General features: G+C 47.9%; 1 protein-coding gene across 1 annotated transcript; it reads right to left on the bottom strand.

Annotated features, from left to right (window-relative positions):
- Positions 1-7,343: 7,343 nt before the first annotated feature.
- LOC132815858 (5-beta-cholestane-3-alpha,7-alpha-diol 12-alpha-hydroxylase-like) lies at positions 7,344-9,013 on the bottom strand. Its single transcript, XM_060825177.1, has one exon. It carries the CDS (start codon positions 8,945-8,947, stop codon positions 7,424-7,426), a length of 1,524 nt encoding a protein of 507 aa, XP_060681160.1. The 5' UTR covers positions 8,948-9,013; the 3' UTR covers positions 7,344-7,423.
- Between the last annotated feature and the right edge of the window lie 2,382 nt (positions 9,014-11,395).

The following is an 11,395-nucleotide window of genomic DNA, read 5'->3' as shown; positions in this document are numbered from 1 at the left end:
GGGGAACCTTATCAAATGCCTTCCTAAAATCCATGTACACTACATCCACTGCTCTACCCTCATCCACATGCTTGGTCACCTCCTCAAAGAATTGAATAAGACTTGTAAGGCAAGACCTACCCCTCACAAATCCATGCTGGCTGTCCCTAATCAAGCAGTGTCTTTCCAGATTCTCATAAATCCTATCCCTCAGTACCCTTTCCATTACTTTGCCTACCACCGAAGTAAGACTAACTGGCCTATAATTCCCAGGGTTATCCCTATTCCCTTTTTTGAACAGGAGCATAACATTCACCACTCTCCAGTCCCCTGGTACCACCCCCGTTGGTAGTGAAGACGAAAAAATCATTGCCAACGGCTCTGCAATTTCCTCTCTTGCTTCCCACATAATCCTAGGATATATCCCGTCAGGCCCGGGGACTTGTCTATCCTCAAGTTTTTCAAATGCCCAACACATCTTCCTTCCTAACAAGTATCTCCTCTAGCTTACCAGTCCTTTTCATACTCTCTTCTTCAACAATACGGTCCCTCTCATTTATAAATACTGAAGAAAAGTACTCATTCAAGACCTCTCCTATCTCTTCCGACTCAATACACAGTCTACCACTACTGTCCTTGATCGGACCTACCCTCGTTCTCGTCATTCTCAAGTTTCTCACATACGCATAAAAGGCCTTGGGGTTATCCTTGATCCTACCCGCCAAAGATTTTTCATGCCCTCTCTTAGCTCTCCTAAGAGAGAGCTCTCTTCAGCTCTCTCCTGGTTATCCTATATCCCTCCAATGCTATGTCTGTTCCACATTTCAATGACATCCTTCCCTGACAGCCAATGCTCCCAACCTATGCTCCTCAGATTCCTGTCTTGCTGCATCGTATTTACCCTTCCCCTAATTGTAAAACCTACCCTGTTGCACGCACCTATCTCTCTCCATAACCAAGGAGAAAGTCACAGAATTGTGGTCACCATCACCAAAATGCTCACCCACTAACAAGCCCATCACTTATCCCGGTTCGTTATTGAGTACCAAATCCAATATGGCCTCCCCGCTGGTCGGACAATCTACATACTGAGTTAGAAAAGCTTCCTGGATACACTGCACAAACACCGCCCCGTCCAATCTACTTGATCTAAAGTGCTTCCAATAAATATTTGGGAAGTTGAAATTGCCCATGACTACTACCCTGTAGCTTCTGCAACTTTCCAAAATCTGTTTCCAATCTGTTTCTCTTAAGGGCTCTTAAGGTCAACCACATTGCTGTGGGTCTGGAAGTCACATATAGGCCAGACCAGGTGAGGATGGTAGTTTCCTTTCCTAAAGGGCATAAGTGAACCAGATGGGTTTTACAACAACCAATGGTAGTTTCATGGTGACTGTTACTGAGACTAGCTTTCAATTCCAGATTTTATTGATTGAACTGAAGTTCCAACAGTTGTTCCTGAGCCCATGTCCTCAGGTATTTGGATTACTAGCCCTATGATATTACCCCTACACCACATCACATTCCCAGTGAGGGATGCTGAATTGTCACAGGTGCCATCATTCTAGTAGGATCTTAAACTGCATGTGGAGGACAGCTGACCCCCCCCATATTTAGACCAGTTTAGGGCTGATTAATGGCAATCCCTACAACCTATCACCTTCTCCCTCACCTTCATCTACCTATCGCTTTCTCAACTACCTTACCGCACCCCCCCCCCATTTATTTCTCAGCCCCCAGCCCACAAGCCTCATTCCTGATGAAGGGCTTATGCCCATAACGTTGATTCTCCTACTCGTTGGATGCTGCCTGACCTGCTGTGTTTTTCCAGCACCACACTCTCGACTCTGATTAATGGCCTGTCCCCATCTTGTTATCAAAGATAGAAGATGCCCTCTGTCATTTGGGAAATACTTCCAGCCATCCCCTGGCCACTCTCTTGCGAGATGGTGTAGTTCTCTTGATCAAGCACCCAGTGGCAGGGGTGCCCCCTTCCCCTATCATGGAACAATCTTTGTCTGTAGCTCATATTGGCCCCCAGCCCCTGCATTGGCAAGGGTTTGCTTTGTAGGTTTTCACAATCAAATGGCATTCAAGAGGCCATTAGGTGATTACTATATTTGGATAGAAATGGATATGGGAAAGGCAGGAGATTGGCACTAGGTAATAGAATTGGATCAGGCACGATGGACCAAATGGCTGGCTTCTGCATTGTTACAATTCTGTGAGCCAGCTGGATTCATGCACCCAGCATCTGAGGATGCTGCAGTCCCAACAGTGACCACTACTTCTGGTGGCGCTACTGGGACCAAAGATGATTGACTGGTGCTTTGGTGGGCACGATTCATCACTTTACAGGGGATGGAACCCCTGTGGATGGTTAATTATCTGCCCCTTCTACAACGCAGCTGGGATTCCCAGAACCAGGTAGGATTGACCCAGATTGATCCAGATTGTTGCTCACCTCAGAAAATCTGAGCCAAAGATTGATTAAAAAATCCTATTTCAAAGGAGAACAGGCAAGTTATTTCATTACCACTTGTGGGATCTCACTGCAGTGAAAACTAGTTGAAAACTGCTTTTTTGGCAGTAAAGCAAACTGTAGTCAGAGGAAGGTCCTCCTGAGATTATGAAAGGCGCTGTATAAGTATAATTTCTTTCTCTTTCCTTCTAAGGCAAAGATAATGGAGAACTAAAATCTGTTAACCTATTTGCACCAGAGACTTCAGAGCAAGTGGTTATAACAGTGAATTACCCACAGAAATATTTGCCCAAACTTCAGGTCAAGTTAAATATATTTAAAAGGAAGTTGGATAAATTAGTGAGGGTGAAAGGGACAGCAGGTTAAGCTAATAGGTTAAGGTGAAGCAGAGTGGGGGAAACTATTGCAGAGGACAAAAACTATGTTTTCTTAATCATTCATGGAATGTGCAGTATTTGGTGCCCATCCTTAATTGCCCCTGAGTTGAGTGACTTGCTGGGCCCTTCCAGAGGACAGTTAAGAGCCAATCACATTACTGTGCATCTGGAGCCACAGATAGACCAGACCAGGTAAGGATGGCAGCTTCCTTCCCCAAAAGGACATTAGTAAACCAGATGGACTTTTGCAACAATTGGTGATAGTTGTTAATGTCATTGTTACTTGGCCTAGCCATCAATTCTAGGCTTTATTTCCAACAATTACTTTGGTGCGATTTGAGATGATGCCTCCAGAATGTTAGTCTTACATCTGTTGGGGAGAATCTGCTATCGGGGTACCTACATTGGGGCTAGGGAGGGGAGCACCATTATTAAAGCAGATACTGTCAGATACCAGCTAAAACACAGCCATGTAAAGTAAACCCAGCCACTGCAGGACTGTCTGCCTGGGGCCACATTCCTGGGGGATTAGAACATGTCCGTCAGTTTCAGATCATCCTGCTACACTCTCATTGCTAATAAAGGAAACCGGTAACTATCGGATAGTGTAAATCGCACCGATACCACACTTGATTGATAAAGTACTTGCTAATGCCTCCGCTGACGTCAAACTCATTCGGGTCCTATGTTAAATGATAATATCTGTATATTCAACTATGGAGAACTATTGTGAACGCCCAGACAGCCAGACGCATGGCAATGAGGAAACCCTTCCAACAATAAACTTTTAATTTACAAGATCGGAAACTGCCGAACCCAGGATGTCTACCCATTGTTCGGCACAGCAGGAGTGGGACAGGTATCTCGGGGCAGCCAATAGAGACACTAATCCCTTCACAGACAGGTGAACCGACCAATGAAAGAGCCGAACAAGGGGAACCTGACCGGGAACTCGAGGAAGCGCGAAGTATAACTGCACCAGATCCAAAGGGAAAGAGAGAACGCCTTCTCCAACGAATTTGCATGCTTTTGAATTCGTTGTATAGTTTGCCAGTCTTGATTCTGTAATAAACGGTGTTTTTGCTCCAAACTCTAGCCGGTTTGATCTCTCCTTCCAACGAACACGTAGAGACGAGACCATTCGGTTTCCGTCTCAACACATCTCAGGCTTGACTTACTAAACTGAATAGTCTAGTGACTGTTTCACCACCAGCTGAGTGAATGGACCAGTGTGCCAAATAGTCAGGTAGGCAAAAGTGAGGACTGCAGATGCTGGAAACCAGAGTTTAGATCAGAATGGTGCTGGAAAAGCACAGCAGGTCAGGCAGCATCCGAGGAGCAGGAGAATCGATGTTTCGGGCAAAAGCCCTTAATCAGGAATAGAGGCAGGAAGCCTCCAGGGTGGAGAGATAAATGTGGGGAGGGATGGGGCTGGGGAGAAGGTAGAAAAGAGTACAATACGTGGTTGAGAGTGGACCTATCATCTCCATCCCCACCCCCATTGCTCTAAACTGTGCCAAATAGTCAGTCATTTCTCTGCAAATTGTTTGTAAGTTGCTACATGGTACAGAGGGAGACAGGGTTAATGTTTACAAATGAGATAGGAAACTAATTAGGGACAACCATTTCTTGCAAATCAGACTGAAATTTACAACTTTGGGTAAAGTGTGAGAGACTGTTGAAGGGTTTTGTTTCAAGGACGGTCTCTGTTTTAGTCCAGTGAACTCTGAGTGAATCAATTGAGGTCTTTGTGAGGCCAATGTACCACAGTTTCTGTTTGTTCTTTCAAGATTATGACCTTGAGAGAATGCACCACAACAGCCCTGCTTATGTGTCTAGTATACCGATCACCAATAGTGCTCAGAGTTCAAGGGCACCATAAGCTTAAAATTGCATATAAATAATTTCAGAAAACGTAATATTTCTAAAGATTGTTAAAAGTAAGTGGAAATGTGATTTGTGAGGAGGATGCAGAGATTTCAAAGGGTATTAGACAATGTAATCTTGAAAAATGTAACACACTGCATAAGAGTTGGCAAGATATTTTCCTGTTTAATGCCTTCCCCAACGTTATTGCAAAGGTTTGGAGGTCTGTGCACTACCGCCATTGTCATTTATTTTCCCCTTGATATTTACAAACTCTACTCAAAACTGAATCCAGTCCACGAAAGCTAATATCTTTCCTCACTAATATCTTTCCTTACTGTCTCTTTAACCAGCAATGCTATCCAACTTCCTTTTCATCAACTACAAATATCTGAATACAAAGAACTTGCAGAATTACAGGGTAAAGTTGGGGAAGCAGCCGAGTCACAGAACAACTGCAGATTTGTCCGAATCTGAGCCACATTAACTGAAAACAAAATTAACCAATCAAGCTTTTGTTCTGTGACTGTGCCTCACAGAGTAGGTAAACATAACAGAGAAACTCAGTTGCATCTACTTCCAACCTTTTCCCAGCAAATCTTTTTCTCTTAAAATAATTATCAACCATGTCCACACTGCAAACATTTTGCAATTCCAAGTGTATCAAGGATATTTAGGCAGTGCTTTGTGTCAAACTCAGTAGGTACTGTATGACTGAAGAATTAAAAGGAACGCAAAATACTCCAGAGATGAAAATCTTTTGGTGTATTTTCTGCATGTGTTTTGGAAGCATTACTAACCTGATTTCGATCACATTTAATGGAATATCAAGAAATGACAAAAATGTTATAACTATTTCAATCTGTTTTAGTAAATACAACTTTATGACTGAAATCCCACAAAATATGAAAATTATTCTATCCAAAACAATAAACATTTTAATCCCTTTCATTTGGTTAAGCCCTTAACCTTTTAAAACAGATTCACAAAGGTTGAAACAGTATTATATTTGGTCATTCACTTCATTTATTTGCAATGAGAATCTTAGTATATAAATAATTACAAAGCAACAGAATTCAAGTGGCTCATACAATCCTAAAACTTTGAAACATTGTTGCAGTGACCCTAGTATAGAGATTTGCTCAGCTGGTGTTAGGAATCATCATATGGTGATTCTGCAGTTTTAGAATGTTCCTACAGATCTAGAGTCATCAATAAATTTGGGTCAAAAACAGAAGTTGCTGGAAAAGCTCAGCAGGTCTGGTAGCATTTGTGAACAGAAATCAGAGTTAACGTTTCAGGTCAGGTGACCCTTCCTCAGAACAGGTTCAAGATATTCTTTCTCTGTATATTCAGCTCTTTCCCTACAATAAATGGTTTACAAATGTCATAAGTACTCCATTGGCAGGGAACATTAAAAACAGTAGTATTGCACGCAGCACCACATGCAACAGTCATCATTATGTTCTAGATTTCCCGGTTTCTGTAAAGTCATAGAAAAGATATACCCCCAAGTTACGCAGGAACCTCTGGAAATCTTTACAAACTGATTATGTGGGAACTGCCATAGAAGCTTAAACTTCCGGAACACGGGGTGAATATCTATTGCTCTCAGTTCTCGTCCTAGAATTGGGAAAGCTCTGATTGATATAAGGGGCGCACTGTAGCTTGGTAGCTTTCTCACAGCGCCAGGGACCCAGGTTCAATTCAAACTTCGAGCAGCTGTTTGTGTGGAGTTTGCAGGTTCTCCGCGTGTCTGCTTGGGTTTCCTCCCACACACCAAAGATGTGCAGGTTTAGGGGTATTGGCCGGGGGAAATGCAGGGTTGCAAGGATAGGGGATGTGGGCCTGGGTGGGATCCTCTTCAGAGGGTCCATGTGTACACGATGGGCCAAATGGCCTACTTCTGCGCTGTAAGGATTCAATTCTACCTACCTTGACAGTTATTGATTGTTACCCCAGAAAGATTAAAATCGCGCCTAACTCCAGGGCAGTAACCAAACACGGCCTCATCTATTACCCCCTGACATCACCTCTCCGAACTCCCTGTGTCATCCTGTCTACAAAGGAAACGTCGGAGACAGCAAGAACCACAGATGCTGTGAAGCCAGAGACAGTACATGTGGAGCTAGGAGAGCACAGCAGGGCCGAAACCTCGTCGACTTTCCGGCTCCTCTCACCTGCTGTTCCATACCGATCGAGTATAAAGGAAAATGGAAACAGAATTAATTGCCTGCAGCATGTTCGATACATTTTGAGGGAAACGGCTGCACGCCATTGGAAGGTGAAACATGGGAAACGCATCTCTGGGGGCGGGGTCTGAGGGGTGTGGAGCGCGAGAGGGGCGGGGTCTGAGGGTGAGGAGCGCGACAGGGGCGGGGTCTGAGGCGGGTGGAGCGAGAGAGGGGCGGGGTCTGAGGCGGGTGGAACGCGAGAAGCGGTGTCTGAGGGGTGTGGAGCGAGAGAGGGGCGGGGCCTGAGGCGAGAGGAGCGCGTGAGCCTGAGATGGATGGAGCGCGAGAGGGGCGGGGCCTGAGGCGGGTGGAGCGCGAGAGGCGATGCCTGAGGGATGTGGAGAGAGAGAGGGGCGGGGCCTGAGGCGGGTGGAAAGCAAGAGAGGCGGGGTCTGAGGGGTGCGGAGAGCGAGAGAGGCGGGGCACCAGGGCGGAAAGGGGCGCGGCTATGGACCGCGGAGGACGCTGGGAGAGCCCGGGGCCGCTCAGAACCGCATGCGGTATCTGAAGGGGACGTCGTGGGTGGGCTGCATGGTGCCGAAACCCCAGCGGCTGCGGTCGATCGGGGGCACCCCGAGCTCGGGCTGCAGCAGCTCGAAGTCGAAGTAGACCAGCATGAGGAAGACGAACTGCTTGAGCTCGTTGACGGCGAAGAAGCGTCCGGGGCACATGCTGACCCCCGCCCCCCACGGCATGGTGTAGTACTTGAGGCGGCGGCCGCCCTTGAAGAAGTCGGTCTTGCGGAGGCGGCCGCCGGGCTGCAGGAAGCGGTCGTAGCGGAACTCGGAGGGCTCCGGGTGGATCTCGGGATCCATCTGCAGGGACAGGTAAGGGAAGAGGGCGACGCGGTCCCCGCGCCTCAGGCGGTACTCGCGGCCGTCCTGCAGCCGGAGCGGCATGTCCTGCAGCACGGCCCGGATGAGGACGGGGGCGGCGGCCAGCCTCAGGCTCTCCTCCACCGCGCTGTCGAGCACCGGGCACTGCTGCAGCATGCGCCGGGTCAGGCGGACGGGCGGCTTGCCGGGCCCGGCCTCTTGGCCGCTCTCCTGGAGCAGGGCGTCGGCCTCGGCCTTGACGGCGCGCAGGGCGTCGGGGCAGCGCGCCAGGTGCAGCAGCAGCCAGAAGGCGGACGGCCCGGTGTTGCCCTGCGACGCCCACAGCAGCAGGAACATGTAGCGGTCCCGCATGGCGGCCCCGAGGCCCTGCTCCTCCATCTGCCGCTGGCGCTCGGACACCCAGCCGCTGACGTTGTCGCGCCGCCGCAGCCTGGCGACGGACAGCGCCTCCCAGAAGCGGCGCTTGAGGCGCTCGGCCTCCAGCTTCTGCGCCGGCGGCAGCACGGCGTAGGCCAGCCGCGGGAAGAGCCGGTCGTAGCGGCGGAAGTCGGCGAAGAGGCCGGCGGAGCGCTGGCGGTCCAGCAGCCGGCCCGCGGCCTGGTCGCCGCCGGGGGCCGGCTCGTTGCCGAACAGCGAGAGGTAGCCGGCGCGGAAGACCACGCTGTAGCAGAAGTGGAAGAGGCCGCTCTCCCTCCAGCCGCCGTCGGCCGCCTCGTCCAGCATCAGGTTCTGCAGGTTCAGCATCATGGCCTCGGTCAGCTCCTCCAGGCCGTCCCCCATCAGGTACCGGTGGCTGACCGCCTCCAGCCGCTGGTGGTCGTCCGCCCGGGCGTGGTAGCCGAACACCCGCGCCACCAGCTCCACGGCGAACTTCTCGAAGTCCAGCCTGGCCCGGGACTCCTTCACCACCGCGCCGTACGAGTGCGGCTCCATCAGGAAGGTCACGTAGTCGCCGGCCAGCTGCACCGTGAAGACGTCGCCGTGCTCGCCCTGCATCCGCCGCAGGAACTCCGCCGTGTCCCGCCTGAAGGAGAGGACGTGCCCCAGCCAGGGCAGCCGGCCCCGGTCCAGCGGGGGCTCGCCCGGCCGCCGCCGCCTGAAAGCCCCCGACAGGTAGAGCAGGGTGACGAGCAGGGCGCCCAGGCTCAGCAGGACCGGCAGCAGCACTGCCATGTTTCCCCCCCCTCCCCGAGCTGCTGCTACTGTGTGTCCGACCCTCGACTGCGCTGCATCTCACTCCACGCCAGCTCCCTTTTACTCGCTCGCCCGAGGGGGGCAAGGGCTGTGGGAGGGGTTGCACTGTCTTAATATTAACCATAGCGTTGACCAATTCAAATACCCGCACATAGAAGAACAAAACACACGGCTGTGGATGCTGGAAATCAGGAACAAACTCAGAAATTGCTGGGGAAACTCAGCAAGTGCGGTAGCCTCTTTGGATAGAATTAATGTTTGGGTCCAGTAACCCTTCAGAACCGGCTGTCCAGTTCTCGGTTCAGTAGAACAGTACATGATGTTCAAGCTCAGTTTTGAAGTAGGGTCACTGGACCTGAAACTTTAACTCTGCTTTCTCTCCATAAACACCCCGCACCTCAGTTTTCCCAGCAATTTCTGTTTTTGGCTGTTCAGTACGTTGCATTTCACGATCCAAGATTATTCTGTCGAGGAAATATCTATTTCCCTGCTTCAAGGATAATCCTGCAGTCTGTCCGTGACTCCAGACTAAAGGATCCCCACTTCCGGATGAAGGGCTTTTGTCTGACACGTCGATTCTCCTGCTCCTTGGATGCTGCCTGAACAGTTGTGATTTTCCAGCACCACACTCTCTACTCTGGTCCTAAGTTGCCTTTCAGAAGGTGGTGATGAGCTGTCTTGAACCACTGAAGTGGACCCAAAGTGCTGTTCAGGAGGGAATTACAGGAATTGGACCGAGAGGAGACACTTGAATGAGCAGTGATATATTTAAGTCAGGGTGGTTAGTAGCTTGTTTGGGAAGTTTTAACATTATGTCTTCACCTCTCTCTGCAAGATTTTGACCTGGTCTCTCAGCAGATCATGATGGTAACTCAGCTCAACGTGCAAGTAAGTCCTGCCGGGGCATGTTCCACGGTACCGGGTGAGATCGGAGAGGTGACAAGATCTGCAGCAGTGGAGTCGAGTACAGGCAATTCTGGTCCCCCGGAGACCAGATAAGCAGAGGAATCATCAACGCATGTTGAGCTTTTTATACTTATTTCTTTATTTTTATAGCTTAAATTAAGACAGACAAATGTTAAATTTCCTTTATTTTTCTACTTACTTCATAGAATAAATAACGCTTAACTTTGTAACTCTTACCCTTACTACTTGTATGTAAACTTATTGTACCTGAGTACTTTGGTACATAAGATGACACATTGTCTTTTGACATTATACACTGTTCACTGTGCTCCTGTACTTGTGATAATTACATCCAAATCTAAAGGAAGAAAAAGGAAAATATAACTTGGGCCATAATTTTGATTCCAGTAAAGATTTGGTTTAATTAGATGCATGTTTAGTTCCTAAATTTACAGACAATGAAGTTGAAAGTTATTTCACCTCACTTAAAAAGGTAACTGAAGGTGAAGTGGCTATAAAACTGGACATTTATTGTTACACAGCAATCGGATAGTTATGATTGTGTATATTAGTTTGCTAGAAGAGCAGACTGTGAAACTGTCAAAGCAACACTAATATAAGCTTGTATCTGAAGCTGCTTAATAACAATTCAGGCTACAAGAAGGATATCAAATCAGACATTTATAGAATCTGCAGTAGAGATCATAGGATCCCCACAGGGTGGAGGTGGGGCATAGAACCCAATGAGTCTACACTGACCCTCTGAAGAACATCCTATTCAGATCTACTCCTCTGTTCCTGTAATCTAGCATTTTCCATGGCTAACCCACCTAGTTTGCATAACCCACGGCTATGGGCAATTTAGCATGGACAATCTATCTAACCTGCACATTTTTGGATTATTGGAGGAAAACCATGTAGATACAGGGAAAATATGCAAACTGCACAAAGACTGTTGCCTGAGGGTGGAATTGATCCTGGGTCCTTGATGCTTAGGGGCAGTAGTGCTAACAACTATGCTGCCCACCCAGTGGTTTTGATCATGGAAGTTTGAAAGAAAATCGAGAATGGGAAAACTCTGAAATACTATGCTGATGCAAGTTGTTCTGCTATAACATGTTTTATTAATGCAAATATGCTGTAACACGATTGACGAGTTGTAGACAGTTTCTAAAGTCCGTATTTTTAAAGCATGCCACCTGTAATGGAATTACATTTGCAACACTTCAAGCGTTGTTTCTAAAGTGATTTTTCAATAATGTGAGATTGCACAAGAACACAACCATCATGTTGTAGAATAACTATCCATAACTTAGGACCTACTCACATGTGCATCAAGTATCAATGACCTGAGGAATGGCAGCTCTGGCAGAAACCTATAACATCACAGTTATATGTGGTGCAATAATCATATAGGAATTGTAATAATTATCTCTCCACTTACTGCTGGGTGGATTGCAATGTGAAAAAAAAACTTTCTGCATATAATAAAAAGACCAAGTGAATGCATCATCCATATCA

This window comes from Hemiscyllium ocellatum, chromosome 5 (genome assembly GCF_020745735.1).
Source record: "Hemiscyllium ocellatum isolate sHemOce1 chromosome 5, sHemOce1.pat.X.cur, whole genome shotgun sequence".
In the NCBI taxonomy this organism is placed as follows: Eukaryota; Metazoa; Chordata; class Chondrichthyes; order Orectolobiformes; family Hemiscylliidae; genus Hemiscyllium; species Hemiscyllium ocellatum.
Note: the sequence above shows the minus strand (reverse complement) of the source record. Positions and strands in the feature narration are given on the sequence as shown.

What these genes read in the sequence shown, in the direction of transcription:
- LOC132815858 (XM_060825177.1), bottom strand. Translation starts at nt 8,947, where the DNA reads ATGGCAGTGCTGCTGCCGGTCCTGCTGAGCCTGGGCGCCCTGCTCGTC.